The 21,182-nt window shown below is 36.8% G+C and overlaps 1 protein-coding gene across 1 annotated transcript; it reads right to left on the bottom strand.

Annotated features, from left to right (window-relative positions):
- Positions 1–1,719: 1,719 nt before the first annotated feature.
- Positions 1,720–19,093, bottom strand: LOC145229767 (hamartin-like). Its single transcript, XM_080095093.1, has 24 exons — positions 18,603–19,093; positions 17,696–17,848; positions 17,261–17,405; positions 16,684–16,824; positions 15,936–16,062; positions 15,608–15,681; positions 15,192–15,296; positions 13,718–13,842; positions 13,486–13,589; positions 11,894–11,971; positions 11,772–11,826; positions 11,447–11,498; positions 11,118–11,152; positions 9,320–9,413; positions 8,849–8,926; positions 8,129–8,279; positions 7,747–7,942; positions 6,927–6,998; positions 6,556–6,670; positions 6,263–6,399; positions 5,274–5,437; positions 4,044–4,169; positions 3,364–3,526; positions 1,720–2,704 (listed from the first exon to the last, which is right to left on the bottom strand). The coding sequence occupies exons 1-24, from the start codon at positions 18,846–18,848 to the stop codon at positions 2,576–2,578; spliced, it is 2,865 nt and encodes a 954-aa protein (XP_079951219.1). The 5' UTR covers positions 18,849–19,093; the 3' UTR covers positions 1,720–2,575.
- Between the last annotated feature and the right edge of the window lie 2,089 nt (positions 19,094–21,182).

The following is a 21,182-nucleotide window of genomic DNA, read 5'->3' as shown; positions in this document are numbered from 1 at the left end:
CCCAAACTTTTTTCTTTTAAGGCGCATTTTAGAAACAACAAAAATTATTTGGCGCACTTCGAACATTTGAATAATTTTTTTAGGTTACAAAGGCACTAACTACTATACAGGTCACTTTCATATTAAATAGCCTAGTTGATCATCTCAGAGACGTGGAGCATGTTGGCCTAGTGGTCTAAGCACCTGGTACTACTACTCTACTTGATTGATTTTAATTCCAATATTTTTTGCGGCACACCTAATGACATCTGGCGGCACATCAGTGTGCCGCGGCGCATAGTTTGGGAACCGCTGGTTTATGGTTTTAAGTTTGAAAAACAGGTAATGCGATTACCAAACGGGGATAGTTGGTTGCTGCATTTAAAGCCGGGTTCGAGTTTTAAATCAAACGTATTTGATTCAATGCTGACTACACACTAGGCCACATTTATTTCCTAATTTCATAAGTTGTGATATACGAAAGACCTGTTAAATACGTTATATCGGATCAGCCAATCACCATAAGCATCCTCACATTTGTTGCAACGGAAATTTTGAAAACGCTATAACTCAAGTCAGTCGCACAATTAGCTTATTTTGATAGGTGGCGCAAAGAGCACAAACTTTAATTAAAAAGGGTATATCTCAAAATATGCTGACGGTTATGGCGATTAGGGTTGGGGTTAGGTATAATAATTACAAATTCAATAAAACTAAAACTAAAATTTAGTTCTTAAAGTAAAAATTTTCAAAAACTTATTTCCCAAACCCTACCTCTATTTAGCCGCTAAATAAATAGTTCAGCTCTTGCGCCACTTTTTGAAAATTAGTTAAATGTGCGGCTGACATGAGTTGTGGTGTAAGTAGCTCTACCTCTTATGACGAGGTGCAAACCCAAATGCAATACAGGAGGATCAACCGCACAAGGTGTTATATCAAGACAAAAGACTTTCTGATCCGCCTGATAACTAATACCGTAATTTACATGTAGTGGATTGCTTGTATCTTGCTTGGATTATTATCATTATGAGATAGGGCTACCATATTTCCATCCCTAAAAAGGAGGACACATATTGTTAAAAGTTTATATATACTAAGTTACATCTTATTTAACGATGTATCACATATACCATTTACTATATTTATAATGGATATACATTTGGCACCTACATTTCATTAAGTCTCTATCTTTTTCCTGGCACTTAATAACATAATTGTTTTTTGTGCAAGCATAATCTAATAGGTCCCCACACATGTACATATGCGATTTGGTAACACTAAAATAGGGCACAATCATTGTTAAACTGGAATAGTTGTTTTTCCTATATATTCCATTTTACAGAAACTGTGCCATATTTACGCACCATTCATTAACGCTTTCAGTTTGAGAAGTCATGTTACACAGGTGTAACAAATCGTGCCGCGTTGTCGTTCAGCGTTTTGAAACACGAATAAGTTGACCTACTAACGTTTACAGCGCAATATAACTAACATCGCAACATCTTAATTCCAACCACTGAGAAAATGGTCAAGTGACGACTGCGTTCATGCGTAAAGCAGAGGCATTTTTTCCATGTGCCACTATCGTGAATCACTTCCATTGCGTCAGCTGTGCACTGAGCAAGCACAAATTTGACAAAAGACAGCATGTAAAAACATATTTGGGGCTGTAAGAGTAATCACTGAGCCGATTGCACTGAAATTTTTAACAGCCAACAAGGAGCACCCTATCCACAGCCGTTTAAAATTTCAGCAGGTTAAGTCTTGTATTTCTAAACCTCATTAACATGAGAACAAACAAACAAATATTTGGGGTAATGGGATGAAAATGGATATATACAACTTCAAGTTACAAAATACTTTAAAATACGCTGCAATGTACCAATCAAAAAAACGCATTGTGACGTCATAACTACACAACTAGATGGACGACTTGTGACGTGACTTCCATGGTTGTTACCTCCAATTTAAGGAAGATTGTATACAGAGTAATGTACGTGTTTATACCCTGCCAATATCCGCGAAACGCCATCTACAAACCCTAGCGTGTATCGTAGTGTGGTTTGATCACATAAGGAACTACCTGACCAAATTTTGCCACCCCACAAAAGAAAATTTACGCTAGGAAATCGACGCCTATGGCTGTACATAAACTGGTGTGTGGCCACAGCGTACACATCTAATGTTGCTCACAGTGGTACTCAGTGGATTCAGGGAGCTTGTGTGTATGTCCAGACACATGCAAATCTATGCTGCGCATAAACTGGTGTGTGGCCCCAGTGTAAACGTCTAATGTTGCTCACAGTGGTCCTCAGTGTACTCAGGGAGCTTGTGTGTTTTCCCCTTACAGATAAAAGGTTGCTTGCAAAGAAGTAAGGAAATAAAAATCCTTATTATATCTTCATTCCGATTTGTTCTGATTTAAACCTGTTTGAAAATATGGCTTACCTTTATGTACTTACTTTCGTATCAAAGAACAAACATTTGTGATAAATAAGTCACATATATTTAAGTTGCTAATGGTTGAAATTTCCAAAGGTTGTATTGTGATTGGTTGAAAATCAAACATATGAAGAAGCATTGTAACTTTTCTTTTCTAATCGTTTTGAGCAAGTTTCCTTTCAGAGGCCAACAAATCCATTCCTCCCCGGACGGGCGGACTTAGTTGTGGACTGGATGACATAATTTGTTCAAAAGCATCCGATGCTTTGAATGCAGAGATTGACTGAAAAAAATAAGTTGTTTAAACGGTGAAGTTTGGAATATAACAGCACCAAGCCAATAAATGATAAGTAAACTGCAGACAGTGCACACTGTTATGACCTATAAGGTCTCATCAGTGCATCTGGTGACGAGACATTGGCCGTAGTGGCTAGTATGGCATCGAACAGAATTGGTGAGGCATGGATTTTCAGCCTGTTACTCCCAACAAACTGGAATGCCGTTAGATGGCTACAATAGTAAATATGGCTGTTATAATACTTTCATATTAGCTAGTGTAGCCATCTTACGGCATTCCAGTTTGTCGGAAGTACCAGGCAACAAAGCATCACCTCACCAATTCAGTTAAGTGAAGTATGCAGTCTTTCCATTGCGGTACTTTGCGTAAACCAAGTAGGTTGTAAATTCGGGACTAGACGCAAAACTATTGTACAGTATCTTACACAAATTTTCACAACAAATCAATAACGGCCTAAACAGACGTAAAAAGCGACATGCTTTATTATTCAAACGTTTCGGCAAATGCTCATGGCATCATCAGTGATTGAAGGCCACACACGTTACACCCGTTTATAACCACTTAAACAGATCCGTGTAATAGTATTCCAAAGGACTTCTTATTTCCACAAAAAAATATTATAATCAATTCATATTTCCTCTCACCTGTATAGACCTGGGCCCAGAGGTCAAATGAGTTCGTTCTCGGATCGCCATCTCGCCCTCTATCGCCGTCAAGCGGCTGAACAACTCCAAAACCTGGATTTCGAGTCTTTGACTAATTTGTTTTTGCGCGCTGTACTTTGATCCGATGGCCTTGATTTGACCTCTGTTGCAAAATCAATAAATTTAACTTCAATCCCAATTGATAAACTGTTGCTGTCAGGTATAACGTATTAACAAATATGCAGCTCTACCAACAGTTTTTATTATAATAGGGTAACCGTTACCCTGATGAATGTGTCTCGTATGGCACATCGAAACGTCAGGCATATTATAATAAAGACTGCTGGAAGAGTTACAACTACGTTGTCCCAATTGGTTTATACATCAAACGAACAAAAAATCCAATATTATCCCAGAAATTCCGTTTTTTGTAAACAATTTGGCTTGCCCGTACCACAAATAAGACACACTAATGTCACTCGAGCAGCAATTGAAATGTCCACAATTTGTTTTCAGTAAACCTACAAAAAACTATTTTTCGAGGAATTTCGTTTTTCTCGCTTGCAGTTTAATATTGCACCCAATTTGACATCTGTTTCACGAAACACTTAGTACTGTTTTCAATTCCAAGGATTTTAGTTTTTTTTGAGTTTAGGAAATGTTCAATTCCTTTTTTTTACCTGGCAAGAGACTTAACATTCTCCAAATACTTTTTTTGTTCCGAAAGCAACAATTCCTTCTTCTGAAGCTCAGATTCAAATTCCAAAGCTTTCTTCTGCACCAAATCGAGTTGTGCCTTGTCAAGTCTGTAACACAAAAACACAAAAGCAATTAAATAGATAAAAATCAACCAGATAAGTGGCTTTTATATTTTTTTCATTATATATATTCTACGTCCTATTTAAATTTGATGATAAAGTGACTATGCAAATAAATTCAACTTTATCTAATTACTATACACATCATTTCATCTACAAACATGATTGTTTTTGTAAGCAAAAACGAATGGGTCCCCACACACGTTTTTATGCAATTTAGTAACAGTATTAATTAATGCAATTATTTTTTTATAATCAAACAAGAAAATGCAAAAAATCAAATAAAAAGGATGCTTTCCTATATACTTTAATTTTATATATTCTATATCCTATTTACCGACTTTTTATACCCGACTTACACACTATTCGATCTTTTTACATGATTTGTTTCCCACAAAAACAAATGGGTCCCCACACACGTGTTTATAGTATTTCTAAAGACAAGTTAGTAGAAAGCAGCAACCCAAACTTTTAGGGGAGGGAACCTCAAATTAATTTTCGTTTAACACCACCAATCATAGGCGCCGAGTAGGCGGTGGCGGGGTGGTGCCGCCACCTTGGGTTTCTAGAGCACGGTGGCGGCCACCGTGGATATTTAGGTCAGTTTGTAGCGGTTTTGCACAAAGCATGGAAAAGTCTGTTTAAAACTGGGTACATTTTGCTTTGAAAACAAGCTTGCTACCGGAAAAGCAACAAAACATTTCTTAAAAGTACAACCTGGTTTCGTCAGTCCCTCCTTTATGACGTCAAACACAACATTGTTTGCGAGTAAATGCTTCCTTATTTTTTTGTGTAATGCGAATGTTTTGTAATAAATGGTTATCTTAGGTCATATAAAGCAACAGCACCTTGACGAAACATTTTTTGGATGATAAACGTTACAGCAACGTGTTCCAAATCAAATATAATTTCGAACACTTCTTTTGATTTATTTTTGCGAATGTTGCATTCTGTTGGAAGTATATTGGGCTTAGTGTTTGAGCTTTTGTGGCTGCACGCATTTGTGACGTCAGGTGATGTGACGTCATATTTTTCGTTCGCCACCTTGCATTTTTGTAAAACTCGGCGCCTATGCCACCAATATTTGCTTACTTGTGTTTGGCTTCGGTTGCAGCGAGCTGACGTGCGTAAGCATCTGACGTCATCTTTGCCTCAGCGACCTGCGCAGCAGCGCCACCACGCGCCTCTTTCACCATGTGTTCGAGTTGCGAATTTTCCTGGGATGATTTTACCAGATCTGCTTTCAACTGAGCTGTCTGAGTGAAACAAAATGAAAGCTGTGTAAATGTTGTTGCGTTTCTTTATTGCTATTAAACTCTGTTCATTTCACTGAATATTTAATTTAGTGAAACCAGTTGCTGTTTTTCCCTAAGATCATCTCTGTGTTTTTAAGTAACATTATAAGCAATGCACTGGAACTAAAGAAAGTGAAATATTTGAAGCAAGTGGATTTAAAAAAAGAAAGCCAAAGGTACAAGTTTACAAAGACTTCGCTCAAACGTTACATCACTTCGAATCTTAAGCGATGGCCACGACAAATCGGTTTTTCATGTTTCGTGGAGCAGATTATGTATCACTGCGGGACTGTTGAACAGAAATAGCGCTTATACCGGAACTTGAAAAGGCTGTGGGTTCGAATCCCACCCAACCTTATGTGGCTCTCAATAAGCAATAAAGTTGCTTGATAGAGTTGCGGAAATATGAACCAGCGTTGAGATTTGAATCCGCAAACTCCTGCATTCTTGGTTTTTCGCCAAATCGTGCAACAACACTTTTTTAAAAGAGCTAAGATGAACATAGACAGGTTTTTTTTAAGGTTTGGTTTGGGTGACCGCTAAGTAGTTTTAAGAGACCGCAATTGTTTCATTTAAATACCAAAAAATAGCCATATTTGCTTAAACGAACTGTACTGTAGTTGCAAGTCCAAATTTTGGGAAACCGCTGGAGAAATTTGGGGGACCGTTTCGGTCTAAACAGAGACTAGATTTTTCTAGCCTGTGCCTTGCTGTATTGGAACGCTTGGGAGACAGGCTTGATACGACATTCAATGGGCCTTCCAAATGTTTTAACTATTTTTCTACCTTGGTTTCCAGTTTTCGAAGTTTCTGATGATCTTCTTCGGACATTCCACCGAGCTGTTCAAGCGTGAAAACACGTGATCGCAAGCGTGTATTTTCCGATTTAAGTTTTTCACATTCGTTCGTGAGAAGTTCCTTGTCTATAGAAATCATAAAATAGACATCATATTATTTTGTTGCGTAACTGCTCACTTTCCGCGGAAATGCTCATAAAATCTTTAATTATTATTTTTTCTTAAATTGGTTTTGCAAGAAATAAAATTACCCTAAACTTTGATAAATTAATTGTTAATTACCAGATGAGAGATGTGTATACGTTGTTTCTAATTTGCCGATCTTTTCTCTCTGCTCATTCAGTTGACTGTACACGCTCTCCAGCTCCACCTTGTGACCCTTTTCAAGTGCTTTTATCTAAAAAAGTTTTTTTCAGAAAAATGATTTTTTTTCTATTTAAACAAGTTGTAAGTTGGAAACAAACTTTTGTAAAAATCTATAATCTGGATTTTGTAGTGAGATTTCAATTCCATAATCAGCAAATTACAAAACATTTAAATGTTCAGGCAATTTGTAGTTTAAATTTTTACAAATTTAAAGACATTGTTAACACGCTTGAATGGTCAAAACTTGCTCTTAACCCGCATAAGAAATGTATGGAGATATGACGCACCTTGTCTCGATAAGTTTTCTCCACAAAACCGAAGTTTTCTGATTCTTTCTCCAAGTTTTGAACTTGCATCATCTGCACAAAGTGTTTCAAAGGTCATTTAAACTGCGTCACCTTACGGAAATTTTAACATAACGTAAACTACTATGGAAACTGCCAAGTCCCCTATAGTAGCGAATTACTTTGCAAATCAGAATTGGGTTCGGGCTAAGTTTGAATAAAAAGCTTGAATTTAAACCATTTATGTTGCGATTTCATTTCAGTAAATCAAACTTCTGGTCTTGTATCGCGCTTTATTGTAAAAACTAGTATGGATTCGAACGTATTTGAAAAAAGAGAAATCCAGACGTGGGATCGAATCTCAAACTCTTTGTTGGCTAAAAAAAACTTACAAACCGGGTTATTATGGCACATCTAGTGTAATATTCCAGCAATACTGTGAATATTTTATAGCTTAATCGTTTGGGGGGGCGTGATCTTTGAAAAGCTTACGGTTTGGGTTTCGAAACTGGTTCATCACATCTAATAGTCGAAAATAATAAGAGATATAATCCGAAAGTACAAGCCTGAAACTCGGCACGAACACGAATTTTTTTAAAGAAATCCTGGATTAGCCCGAATAGTGTGAAATTGGGGCAAAAATGATGCAGAGTGTGAAGTCAGATCCGAATCAAGTCCGTTTTTATCAAAACTCAAACCCGAACTCAGCTTGAAACGCTTTGACTTACAACTCTGTCACAGAACCGCTAGATGTGCAGTTGAGATAAAATATTTACAACCACAACTAGCAAGTTTGAACAAAATCCCACCAACAAATTCTCACCAATGTTTTATTCCTGGCTTCCAGTGCGGCGGTGTCGTAAACTTTCCTCATTAATTTTCTGGCACGAATCGAGTGTTGCTCTCTTCTGTGCCGCTCATACAACATCGCGCAGTGGATTTGCAAAACCTGGTTGCGCAAGTACGAACCCTCGTGGCCGTTCTTACCCTCGAAACTGTGCCACTCGAGGTCGCGATTCCTGGCAAAAACGTTATATGTTGCTGCAATGTTATAAGTCATTGTTCTTACAAAGCGAATTACTAATATATCTGCATGCCCTAGGACTTTGGATTATAATGTGAACAAGCAATTTCATGAAACCAAATGGGTTGGGATTAAACTTTATTACGCTTGCGAATGACGAAAGCAAGTTTAGATTTTTCACCTGGCGTTTTTAGCATAAGATTCGGCGAGTAATTGCACGTGCAGATCGAGTAGCTGATTAGGGGATTTCTCGATGTATTTGTCACTAGGTGAAAGGTCAAGCAGTGCCCGAACCGATGTGAAGTTATCATTCTCGCATTCTTCAGTTGGATCTAAAAGCAAAGAACAATAATATCATGGTCACACACTAATGATCGTAAATCCTACATTATTTTATACATTTCCAGAATAAAACCAGACAGTACATTGGCGTATAACGTTTGCATAACGTTTGGACAGCAACTTGTGTCATTCTCAAATCAAACTACTTACAATGGTCACAACTACTTGTAATATATTTTCAAGTAAAGGCACCAGGCCCGTTGATGGCGCCATACTGAATCAGCCCGATACCAAGCATTCACCATAATATGGCAAGGCGTAGGCTAACAAAAATTCGGTACAACGCCTTTAATAGGCCTGGCGTATTGTGATTTATACACGAGTGTGTTGTGATCGCTGGTCTGCATCGACGCTTCAGGGCTGATCCCAGTTACATATTTATGTTCATCTTTAATTAAATCAAGTAAATACGGAACACAAAACACAGAGACCATTTCACCATTGTGGAGGTCATTAAGTTCGTAGAGTTCTTCTGGCAAATGTACATACGTTTGCCAGAAGAGCTCTACGAACTTGATATTATGCCTGGCAGCAATAGCTTATATATGGAGGTCATTACTTTGTCCATCTTCTGCAGAACCGCCCTGGTAAGCTTGAAGTCCTGGTGTGAATTCGGTCGAGCAATCGGCTTCCCGGCCTACATCAATGCAACCATAATTTAGACATTTGTTTTCATTGGGTTTTCAAAGTTTTACAATGTTCAACACTTGGTCAATTTCATGGCAACAATTATATTTTCAGTAAGTTTGTTGCATATAAATTTGCTAAAGGTAAAATGTGATTAAGCTGCAGACAGTGCTCACTGTTTCGTCTGATAAGGTCTCATTAGTGCAGCAGGTGACAAGATATTGACCTTATTGGCTAGTGCAGTCATGCTTGCTTATCATTTTTTAGCTCAATACTTTTATATTTAAACGACAATATTATGCAAAAAATCATTTACTGTGGGGTTTTTGTTTATTTCACACCACACGTAACATGCGAACTTATCGACGCCCAATATCGGAAAAAGGGAAATAATGATAAATACTTGGATTTTCGGCGGGTTTCGCTTCATTTGGGGAAATTTGATCATTGCTGTCGATCACACAAACTTCTGATGCTTCGAAACAACTCTCTGAGTCCTATGGAAAAAAATAGGAAAACATATATTCGGAATTAGCATATTCCCGAGTCATTTAACTGAAATGTTGTGTCTAATACGAGTTAATGTGACTTGAATCACGAGTTCATATTACTTGAATCACGAGTTCATGTGACCTAAAAAACGAGTTCATATGATTTAAATCACGAGTTCATGTGACTTAAATCACGATTTCATATGATTTGAATCACGAGTTCATGTGACTTAAATCACGATTTCATATGATTTGAATCACGAGTTCATGTGTTTTGATCGAGTTCATATGACTTGAATCACGAGTTCATATGATTTGATCGACCTCATGTAATTTAAATTTCGAGTTGTTTTAGGTCTTTGTTGTTACATCAATCGGAGTTATCATTAACGGTTTTCATAAATTTGTCGAGTTACAAGCCGTACTCGCATTGTTGGAATCTCAAAATCGGAGTTAAAATTTGAGTCGTTGTTGTGATAGCATGGGAAAATACTCCCAAGTATTTGTGTTGCACTGAAAGCACGGAACAACGCAACAATGATGGGACTTTGATTTGTTGGGAAACGCCACGAAATATAGGATGGAATTTACAGTAAAGTTGGCGAAATCAGGAAATCACTTTAAGGTTTTCACACATTTATTTTTATTTTTCACAAACAGCCAATTGATGGGTTCAGGAAATCGCTTAAAGCAATTTAGCATTTAACTTAGTGTAGTTTTCCAACATTTTTTTCAAGAAACTCCCAGAATCCATGCTTTAGTTTAATACAGCTTTAGTAAGAATTGCAACGTTGCAGTCTGCTTTTAAAAATTAAGCTGTAAGGAGTACAAAAATTCTAACAATTTTAGTATGAAAGCAAGAATATATTAAGCTGCAGATAGTGCACACTGTTTCGACCTACAATTGTTAGAATTGTCTGTAAGGTCTTGTCACCAGCTGCACTGATAAGTGTATTCTACCTATAGTGTCAAATTTTATCTTAATCACAGTTAATTAATTGAATATCTGTTACAGAAACAAGTACAAGATGAACAAAGTAGTTTTGTTGGTATTGGTGGCTTGTGTGATGCTCATGTGCATTGATACAACCGATGCTTATGCCAGAAGACGTAGAGACGATATGAAAATGGGTAAGAAATGACCAAAAGTTGTAATTATGAACCTGAATTCGTTTAGTGTAACAGAAACTGTGCGAATCTATGTACTGAATACGTTTATTGTTGTTGTTTATGTATTTGTTTGTTTAAGAAATTTTGAACCTGATTGAAGAAGACAAATTTGATTTTGAAGATTCAAATAATGGCTGGGATAAGTTTGACCATGATGTCATTAGAACAAGGTGATTGTAAAAAAAATCGGTAATGTTTAAAATTGTTTTCGGAGATTTAAAACAGATTTTGTAATTGTATATTGTAGGTGAAACACAGAAATCCAGATTTAAACACAGAAATCCAGAGAAGTTCATCAAAGAGATGATTAGATAAAATGCAGACAACAATAAATACAAATTGTTGGATAAAATGTGTTGTTCAATAAATTCAATTGGTTGTTGAGTTATATGAAGTTAAGATAGCATAAGATTTATTGCCTTGCAGAAATGCAACAGCTATTATAATATTGCTTCACTAATTACCTTTTAAATAAGGAGCAATAAGTTAACATTACAACACTGTCGCCACAAAAATACAGAAATAAACACTACATAATACCTTTTTATTAAGTTCAGTACCATGGTTCAAGTTTTCTGTAAAATAAATTTAACATTTAGAAAAACTACCAACCTTGCTTTCCTATACACCATATTTTTTACTACTTCTATGTAAATACTTTTAAAACACTCTTATATAAGATTTAATCACATACACCATTTACTAAATATTTATCACACATAAACTTGTTACATTAAAAAGTTTAATAGAGTCCCCATATATTTATCAATTTATCCAGTATTTACCAACATGGCCGTTTTCTGTATAGAGGAAAGGGAAGAAATAAAATAGAAATCATAGGTTACTAACATCTAAAAACCCAAAAATACCTTGTAGAGATTCGGGGCTAGTGCATTCAGTTCCAATCACAACAAAAGATTCCTGCCAACATAGAAACACTATACATGGAAAATAAACAGCAGAGTAAAAAATGATAAAAAGATTGGGCCACACTTATTTAACAAATGATGTCCAACAAACATGTATTTAAAAAATCGGCATAAAACAACATGAAACACATAGTATAAGCACTGCCTCAGAAATTTGAGGTGTGACATAACGATCAAGTTACGTTGATAATTTGCTCCCAAGTGTTTCATTACTTCTTGTAGTTGTAACATAACAAGAAAGCGCATTAGTCAGAATAATATTCACCTTTCCATCTGATTTTGTTCTAGTTCGTGGTGGATTTGGTGAAGTATGAAGAGGACTAAAAATTAAATTCAACAAGTATTAGTCGATAAGTTATAGTAAACTGTACTTGCACCAATGCTTACCTCTGAGCAGTGTTGGTAGAAAGAGGCGGAAAATTTTGTTTCAGTGGCGTTGAAGTTGAAGAAGACGTTTGATGAGGTCTGAAAACCAATAAAGAAATAAGTTTTTGCACACAGAAATAAAAAGTAAAAAATAATTGAAATATTAACTTTTTTAACCTTACTGCATTGGCTGGTTTGTTTTTTGTAAGTTTAAGTAATTATGAGTGCACCTGGTTAAGCTCGGTTTTCAAAAGCAGTTGATTTTGAAGTAGGACTGTCCATATTGCACCAAGCGATTCATTTTACCCATGTTTCCCATTCATATTTTCTTGCAATTTTAATGTACAGAACTAGAAGGGTGGCTTAGCACATATTGCCCTTGCATATACACTATAACCTATTTTAAAACATAAATATATTTCCTATGCTTATTTTGTATTGGGTCCCATATTAGCCATCGTCTTTTATAACTTTAGTCGTTTCTGCAGGCAAAAACTCATGGGTCCCCACACATGCAAAGTTGTAGATAATGCAATTCAAGAGATAACCATGAGAAAGTCGGGTGTTGTAAGGTAAAACACAGTGATCGGGACTGGGCTTAAATAATAATACTATGTAGAATACAAACTATAAAATTAGATTCCCCCCAGATATTGTTTGAAGTATGTCCTATTTAACGTTTTAAAAAACTGACCCATTTTAGGGGGCTAGTAGGGCAACTAATTGAGTTCGACACACAAACTAAAAAATATATAAAAACCACAATGAATCAATCAATAGTACTGCAAAATTTCAGCCCAATCCGCCAATGTTTTTCGACCACTAGAGGTGTTTTGAACAGCAACTGTTAATGTTTCTGACGTCATAGGGCTGTTAACAAACCCCTAACTGCCATGGCGCAAAAACGACCACCAAGCAACCCACCAACGTGCAACATACAACTGGTTGCCCTTGTAACACTATTGCGCCAAAGAAATCTTTCGTTTGTGGTGCCCAGTAACATACAAATACGTTTTACACTATAGGGGCTTGTGGGGTAAATGTTAGGACTACAGGGTTGAACACAACAATCGACATCTATAAATGGCATACTCTACAAGAAATCCAAATTTCAGCCAATTCTGACACTGTTTAAAAGCTCACCCATTTTAGGGGGCTAGCGGGGTAAATACTGGGGTTATCAACAAAAACAAAGTGGGATGCACACCTACATGAATATATCTACCATCTGTGTAAATTTCAGCCAAATCCATCAAACATTTGATGGAAAAACGAGTCGAACAAACTTTGGGTAAAAACACCCATTTTAGGGGGCGAGCGGGATAAATACTGGGGTTATCGACAAAAACAAAGCGGGATGCACATCTACATAACTACATCTACCATCTGTATAAGTTTCAGCCAAATCCATCAAACATTTGATGGAAAAACGAGTCGGACAAACTTTGGGAAGAAAAAAAAGAAGAAAAAAAAACAATTCAAGTAAAATCAATATGTGTCCCCTTCAGGGAAGTGGACCCATAATTACCACCATAAATGTTGAGAGTCACATAAGTTAACGTCGAACGAGCTTTTATTTAGTGGAAGATTACATGCAAAAAATGGTGTTGTACCTGTTGGGCATAAAAGCATCAGACGTATTCACTCCTAGTGTTACTGGTCTGTTGTTCTGTTTACTATTAGGGGAATCTTCTTGAGTTGCAGAAACATCTGAAGTCTAAAAAATATCGGTTGACTTTGTGGTAAATTAATTAAGTCCGCAAATTATACTTATTCAACTTAGTTTTTACACACAGATTTACCAGTTTTTTGGTGTTGCATGACTGTTATATATACTTGTTTTACCTCAGGGGGCTGTAAAAATGGAGTTGGGGAAATCCCCCTTGATTGAGGTGGGGTTGAGAGGCCGATGGCAACTGAGGGACTCCAAATATATTCCTGTTGTGATGATGAAGTAGGCAGAAGTTGATCTGAAATAAACACAATAAAAAACTGAAATAATCTAGTAAGCATTGAGACAAAACAAAAGTATCAAGTTTATAGAGCTCTTCTGGCAAATGATTTTTTTCCGACGTCTCATACAGGTCGCCTTCATCAGGTAAATAACACTGAATGTGTGTAGTACAGTGCACAAAAGCTTGTTGAGATTATACAGTAACAGTAATAAATGTAAAAGCATATAGAGCCAATAAATGATAAGCTGCAGACAGTGCACACTGTTTCGACCTATAAGGTCTCATCAGTGCAGCTGGTGACGAGAGATCGGCCGCATTGGCTAGTGTAGCCATTCAACGGCACTCCAGTTTGTTGGGAGCACAGGGTACAACCCCATGCATCACCTAGTCTGTGCGATGCCACAACTGGACATACAGCACAGATGAAACTGGCTCACAATGGCCAAGCAACTGCTTGGGAACCACAGTGAAGTCGGCTCAGTGTCACAGTATCAATGTAAAAGCATATAGAGCCAATAAATGATAAGCTGCAGACAGTGCACACTGAGACCTTATAGGTCGAAAGTGTGCACTGTCTGCAGTAATAAATGGATGTGATAATCTAATTATTCACCTAAGTGTGATGGTCTCTAATACCCTTTGGTGCTATTCACAGATTTGACATAATATGTAGTGTTGTGTCTTGCAAAACCAACACACTCTGTAGGGTTATCATGAGCAACACAATTTAGGCAGTGGTGGACAGTGTTTGTTAAGGTGTTTTGGGGGACCGTTTCGGTTTCTCCAGCAGTTTCCCAAAATTTGGACTTGCAACTACAAGTACAGTTTTTGGTATTTAAATGAAACACTTGCGGTCTCTTAAAACTACTTAGCGGTCACCCAAACCAAACCTTAAAAAAAACCTGGTGGTGGAATTCAAATTTTTTGTCAGCTGGTTCTATCACAAAAGTTATTTTTTCAGCCGGTTCTGTTACAATAAGTCCATTGACAGTAATCAGTAATGCTAACTGGTTTGGTGATCCCATAAAATTTCGTGAGATGGTTCTATTGAACCGGTGCGAACCGGCTGAATCCCACCACTGAATTTAGGTGCAATTCACTACTATTAACTCAAGTATTTTGTGGCAAAGCAATTCACTACCCATCCATAAATGAGTAACAGTAGTTATATTTCAAAAGTTCAAAGACCATTTCCTTTTAAGAAAACACCCTTTTCTGCCAAAAATATAAAGAAAAAAAGATTTTGTATTTTTCTAAAACGTCCTGAAAATGAGAAATGTGTTTTCAAGAAAATGCATTGGTCTGTAGCATAAAAAAACTGACCACCCCTGGTTTATTGTTAACTGTGATGTCATAAAACTTACCACAATCAGTGCTGGATTGGTGTTGAAACAGCTTCAGTTTCATTGGTGGGGGAGTTTGTTTAATGTCAGTCTGCTTTTTCACATTGCAATCTACTGATTTTGCATCTAACAGTTGTACATTTGTTATTGGTTATTGATTTTAACCAGATATGATTTCATCTCCCATTTAACTTATCTTTATGTGCTTTCAACTGGAATATATATTTAATCAAATCATTTTTTTAGCAACTGATAAATTGCAATTTGAGTTCAGGTGGCAAAAACAGAACGGAAACAAAAATTTACTACTCATAGCCACCCATACTAAGTTGGAAGTTTAATAGACTTTGGAGCAATAAATAAATTGTTATCACGAGGTATTTGTGTGTAGATGCAATAGTCAACTATGTTCAAAAACATTTTTAACGTGCACCTACTGGAATTTTCTGTTGAGTCCAGGGTAACTTTGCTGATGTCAGCAATTATGTCTTGGCTTTCCAACTTTCTCCATCTGAAAAATTTCAATACACAGAACTTACTTTCATAGTTATTTTACTTGGAAAATGACAATTAACTGGCAGAATATAAATTTCAATGCCAAGGACTACTATGTACGCAGAGGAATTCAAGGCAATAAATTTAAATTATTAAAAGTTCCAGACACATTTTTTAGTTTTTTTTAACTTGGAAGAATGTGAATTAAGTAGGTAAGAAGTATATGCAGTAGTTTGAAAACAGTAAAATCTAAATAAACATAATAATTACTTTTCACTGGACATTTCAATATTGGAGGATTCAGTGACGAGATGTGGATGAAGTCGCACATGATCGAGCATTGGCAAAACACTGTTTTCAAAAACTCGAGCCTTCTCTTTTTCAGTGGGATTCCCACCTGTAGAATTGACAAAATACAAATTGTCAAAACAAAACAACTTTGTAAAAGATCTTTATGGTCAGTGAATTGTGTGAAGTAGAAACAGCATAAAGTACACATACACATAAACATAAATCCTAAAAGTTACTGATAGATGACAAACTACTGGACATTGTTGGCTCTAAAATATGTTTACCATTGTATAACTGCACCATGTAATTACAAGTTTTAGTTTATCAAAACATTCAGCTATTGATTTTGATATAACCAGATCTTGGAATACTAGAAACTATTGAAATATGACAATAGACTGTTTCAAAGAACAATAAACATAACTTAGAATTACTGAACGATTGTGCAAATGCATTTTTGTTAGTTATTGCTTTCTGTTTCTATAGCTGTTCCAGCAGCATTTAGTCCAAAAAAAGAGAGAATGTGCACATTTTAATGTTTGCCAAGTGTGAGAAAACATTTTTCAAATTTTTAGATCAAAATCCAGATCAAGATCATGGAACAAAAAGTTCAAACAAAACCTTTGTCAAAAACCTTAAAATGTTTCAGCTTGTTTTTAGTAAATTAAGATCAAAACTGAGCACACAGATTGCCTGATAAAAATTTAATCAAACAAAGTTAACCTACCTTTTCCTGAATTCCCACCAAATGACTGAAAGCACTGTTGAAGGTATTTTATAAAGTAACATGGATACATTCCATACAAACACAGAAACAAAGCATAAACCGCTGTATGTAGATGCATGAGGTTCACTTCACTTGCTCCAGCTAAAATTCAACAAAATACTTTTACAAAATTGCATGTAAATTACAGTTTGAAAAAAAATCACTCTAGTGAGGAAAACGGGCTAACAATATGGAGGCAAACCTCCAAAGACTACATAAAAAAATGTAATAGAAGTCACAAAGCTGCATAAATTGCCGGGAGAAAGAAGGTTTAATGTGTAGTATTTGTGTTCATCTTAACTGATTACAGGACATTACAGGACACACAGCCAGCAGTCTTACACCAGGTTTACAGCTGAGCCTGTGTAGCTCAGTTGGTAGAGCGTGAGTCCTGGAAAGACTCATGTCGCAGGTTCGAATCCCACCGCAGCCTACATTTTTTCTTGCCCAGAACCTGCTATATGGGAATCCTTGGTAAACTGCTGATACTGTATAACATCTTCAATGACAGCTTTATAAATTTTTGTTAACTGAATACCTGGTTTAATTGAATTCCATGAAACCAATCGAACGAATATTGCACACATTGTAGGTAACGATGCTGAAATCTGACTTGCAACTTTGGGAAGCAGAGTCACAATCACATACAATGCAGAGGTGACCGTCGGCAAATCAGTGTCAACCTATCCGTTAGTTACGTTAATAACTGTACCCAACAGAACTATATCGACGTATAATCTGTACATGCATACATGTTTTGAACCCCAAATAATTTAAAATGTTGGAGTGTAGAAATGATTTCGGTATAAAATAAAAATATAAGCCGCCCTCGATTGTAAGCCGCCTTCGATTATAAGCCGCACAAACGGCAGTTAAAAAACAATATAAGCCGCGGCTTACAATCGAGCAAATACGGTACCTAGAGCTGTAGAGATTATGCAAACAAATTACTGAATGTAAGAATGTGTATTACCTGAAGGCACTTTAACACTGTCTGAAATGACTTTGTGTTGATAATACAATGTGTCCATATCGGCTCACTCCTGATAATGTGACCCAAAAGTGTAAGGGCTTTCAACCTGGTTCCAACTTTTTGTAAATATTCAGCAATTTTGTTCATGAATGCCTGTGAACAAATGACAGAAAAAAACATTTAAAAAAAATTAATAAAAAGAGTTGCATATGTAGTATTTTTATAATCAGGTACCTAACCCATATAAAGCATGTATTGACAAAGTAAGGGACCTTATTAGTTTGACCAACTGCTCATAGGATTTTGTTGAGAGCTGGAAAGATAAAAAACCAACTATGCAACGCAAAAAAACTTAGTCTGGGGAGTATGGCAGCTGCACACACAATATTTTTTTGCACACCATTTTTTGGTGTTATATGCCAAATTTTGCACCAAAGGCATTTATATGTCCTGCCTTGACCTCTATTGCTTGCTTTGTGCCTGCTGAAATTGAGTTTGCACAGGCATTTCAGGGCCGTACATGCGCACAAGAAGGGCATGTTGGTCGTGCACAGCTGAGATCCAGTCTGCAGAACATGGCAGTTGACGAAGAGATCTCATGCAAGCAGGACCTACATATCTCGCGTGCGCACGTGCACAACCCGTAAGTTTGCAAGCAAGACCGATTTCAGCAGGCACAAAGCAAGTAAAAGAGGTCAAGACAGCCCAATTAAATGCCTTTGGTGCAAAATTTTCGTGTGCAAACCCCAAATTTTGATGTGCAAAAATTTTTTTTTTAAATCGCACGTGCAGCTGCCACACTCTGCAGACTGGGCTGAGATTATGTCGAGAACTGCCATGTTCTGCAGACTGGAAAAAACTTCGAAATAGATAAGTAGTTTGTCACTAAATTACTATGAGTTTTCACCTTATGTTGCTGTTGGCGTACAACACACAACAACTCCCTGGCCAAGGAATTTCCCGATTTCATGTAAAACTCCACAAGTCCTTGCAAGAGCCAAGGTTCCGAGACAGAACCAAGATTATCTTTGACAAGTGACATGGTTTCCTCCTGGACGCTCAAATCAGAAGATTCCAGAAGATGAAAAATATCATCTGCGTCCAAATTACTGCTCGACATGACAGAGGCAAGCGCCCCCTGCACTGACGTCATACTTCACAGAAAAGGTAAAGGCTTGCGCTAACTGAAATGCAACGAAGTCAAACAAATCGCTCAGCTCAAGGTCTTAAAAACAACGAACTAGTTGGTATTTCACCAAATCAAATTAGCCACAATTAAAATCCAACAAACACTTTGTCACAATAATAACGTTTCATTCGATAGTAGAAATTTGGGCTCAGAATTAATAAAAACCCGAATTGCATTTTGCAAAAAAGGTCAAAATCCACAAAACAACTTGTTCACAAACACGTGACAAAACAAAGTTCTGCATGAGTGACTTCAAGGGATGAGAGAAAATATGTTTATGATGTCTGTGTTTTTTGCTTTCGAAATTGGGAGGGCCGGAAGGGTAACTTATTCCAGTTCGCCAACAATTTAAGCTTTAGTGTGCTGGACTAATTATTTTTTAATTCCATTTCCTTGTATGTGTTGTGCTTTACTTTTATTTAACATTTAATTCGCTTGTTGAAAAAAAACATAGCTACACAACTGTGACAACTGGCACTTAACAATAGCAGCGCAACGTCAACAAGTAAAAATACCTGATATTTACGCAACAGGGTAATTTGTCTACGTTTACACGTAATACGCATTTCTGCAAATTTGTTTGTTTCTTGAGTTAGAAATTAAATAGTAAAATTAGGAAGTGTGTTGAGTGAAACGCCTATTGTAAGTGCACAGCGCTGTCTGTAATTGTCCGTATGTTTTTAATTCTAAACTATAGCTTAGTAATAACCTATGGCTTTATGCACTCTCCAACAGAACTGGCAGACCTTGGCAGAAGTTTTTCCAGTGTTTTAATATTTAGCAAACAAAATGTTTAGCGACCATAGAACCCTACAGTTTGACTAAAACGAGTAATTTGTACTCCAAAAGACCTTCGTCGAACCCCAGATTCAACGAGGCCGAACCTCTTGGGTTCAACCGAACCCCGGTTAAGAACCACTGGTCTAAGCTTTTTGCGCTAAAACCTCGTTGTTTCAAAATACTTGCCTTACGTGCGATTTGTATTGAAAATTAAATTGGTAATAAGATGAAATCAAATTCAAGACGTATTTCAGGAATAACTTAACGAGTTCCTTATTTTTCTGCACACATACAGCACAGAAACTTTGGTATTAACTTTCGGGACATGTAGAATTTCTTTTTTCTCCACTATTTCCATCAGATTATTCTCCTGCATTTCATCCACCACTTTTTCTAAATCTTCGATATAAGAACCCGAAATACTTTTCCTCACGTTGAAAATGATTATTCCACCAACTTTGGTCAGCGTCAGCAAGTTCTATAAAGCAAAGCAGTAAAAGATAAGCCATCAGACGGTAACCCAGCTGGCCGAAACAACATCATAATGTCCTTTATGTTGTTGTTGTTTTTTTGGTAAAATGTGGCTTTCATTTCATTTTGGGTGCTCCCACAATTCAACTATGTAATTTTTTTTTTAACTTATTTTCTTACATGTCCAGACACAAAAAGACAAGCCAGCATTAGAATTTGAACTCGCGACGTTAGACTGCCGCTGATTTCTAAACAAATTGTAACATTATTAGCTGAATCGTAAGCAAACAACCGAATAAATGGTCAACTTCAAGTCATATGGCGCCCAGCGTTGTTATCGGTTCTATGACGTCACACATGCAAACAATGTCGATTGTTGATTTGGAACGTGGCTATTGTCCAGATGTTATTTGTACCTGTAGAGCCGAGGGGGGCAAATGAAGGGGAAGAAAAGCTCCTAGCGACGCGATGACGTCATACGAGTTGCTAGGTAATGGGATTTCCCCTTTGATCCAGTGACGTATGATATTTCTGTGTGACGCGTTAGAAGGTATAAGAACTACTAAACAATCTGGGCTAGTTAAGCTACTGGGTTTTAACGGTAGAAGTGTTTGTAATACAACAAAGTCCACCTGAATCTCAGATTTTTCTTGCTTGCGAGGTACAACATTTCCATGTTGGCATCAAGAATGTCGATTTCTCCGATGAATTTTTCGTTTTTGCGAAGATAAGTTCCCAGTTCACCAGTTCCTGAAAATCGAAACAATGTTTTAGCCCAAACAAGTCGCAAACACCTTTATTTTGGTTTGGTCGTTGATCATCACAGTTCACGAATTCTTTATTTAACATTGAGTACTATCAGCATTAATTTACCAAACACTATTTGGAGTAGAGCAAAACAGTGGAAAACATTGTTAAAGTTTTAAATCGCATAAAATTATCATTTATAACCCAAAGTAACGAATGAACGTGACATGGTCCTGTCTACGATAAACAAAATATGAAAAAAATCCTACCAGCTCCCACGTCCAGTAAAGTGGTGGTTTC

Source organism: Phallusia mammillata, chromosome 5, assembly GCF_965637545.1.
Source record: "Phallusia mammillata chromosome 5, kaPhaMamm4.hap1.1, whole genome shotgun sequence".
NCBI classification, from domain to species: domain Eukaryota; kingdom Metazoa; phylum Chordata; class Ascidiacea; order Phlebobranchia; family Ascidiidae; genus Phallusia; species Phallusia mammillata.
The sequence above is the reverse complement of the archived record's forward strand: the minus strand, read 5'-3'. Positions and strand labels throughout refer to the sequence as shown.

Coding starts and splice junctions, on each gene's coding strand:
- LOC145229767 (XM_080095093.1), bottom strand. CDS start 18,848: ATGACGTCAGTGCAGGGGGCGCTTGCCTCTGTCATGTCGAGCAGTAAT. Junction 16,825..17,260: donor ATGGAATTCAATTAAACCAG/GTATTCAGTTAA, acceptor GTTGAATTTTAG/CTGGAGCAAGTGAAGTGAAC. Junction 9,414..11,117: donor GTACTGAACTTAATAAAAAG/GTATTATGTAGT, acceptor TTTTTTCCATAG/GACTCAGAGAGTTGTTTCGA.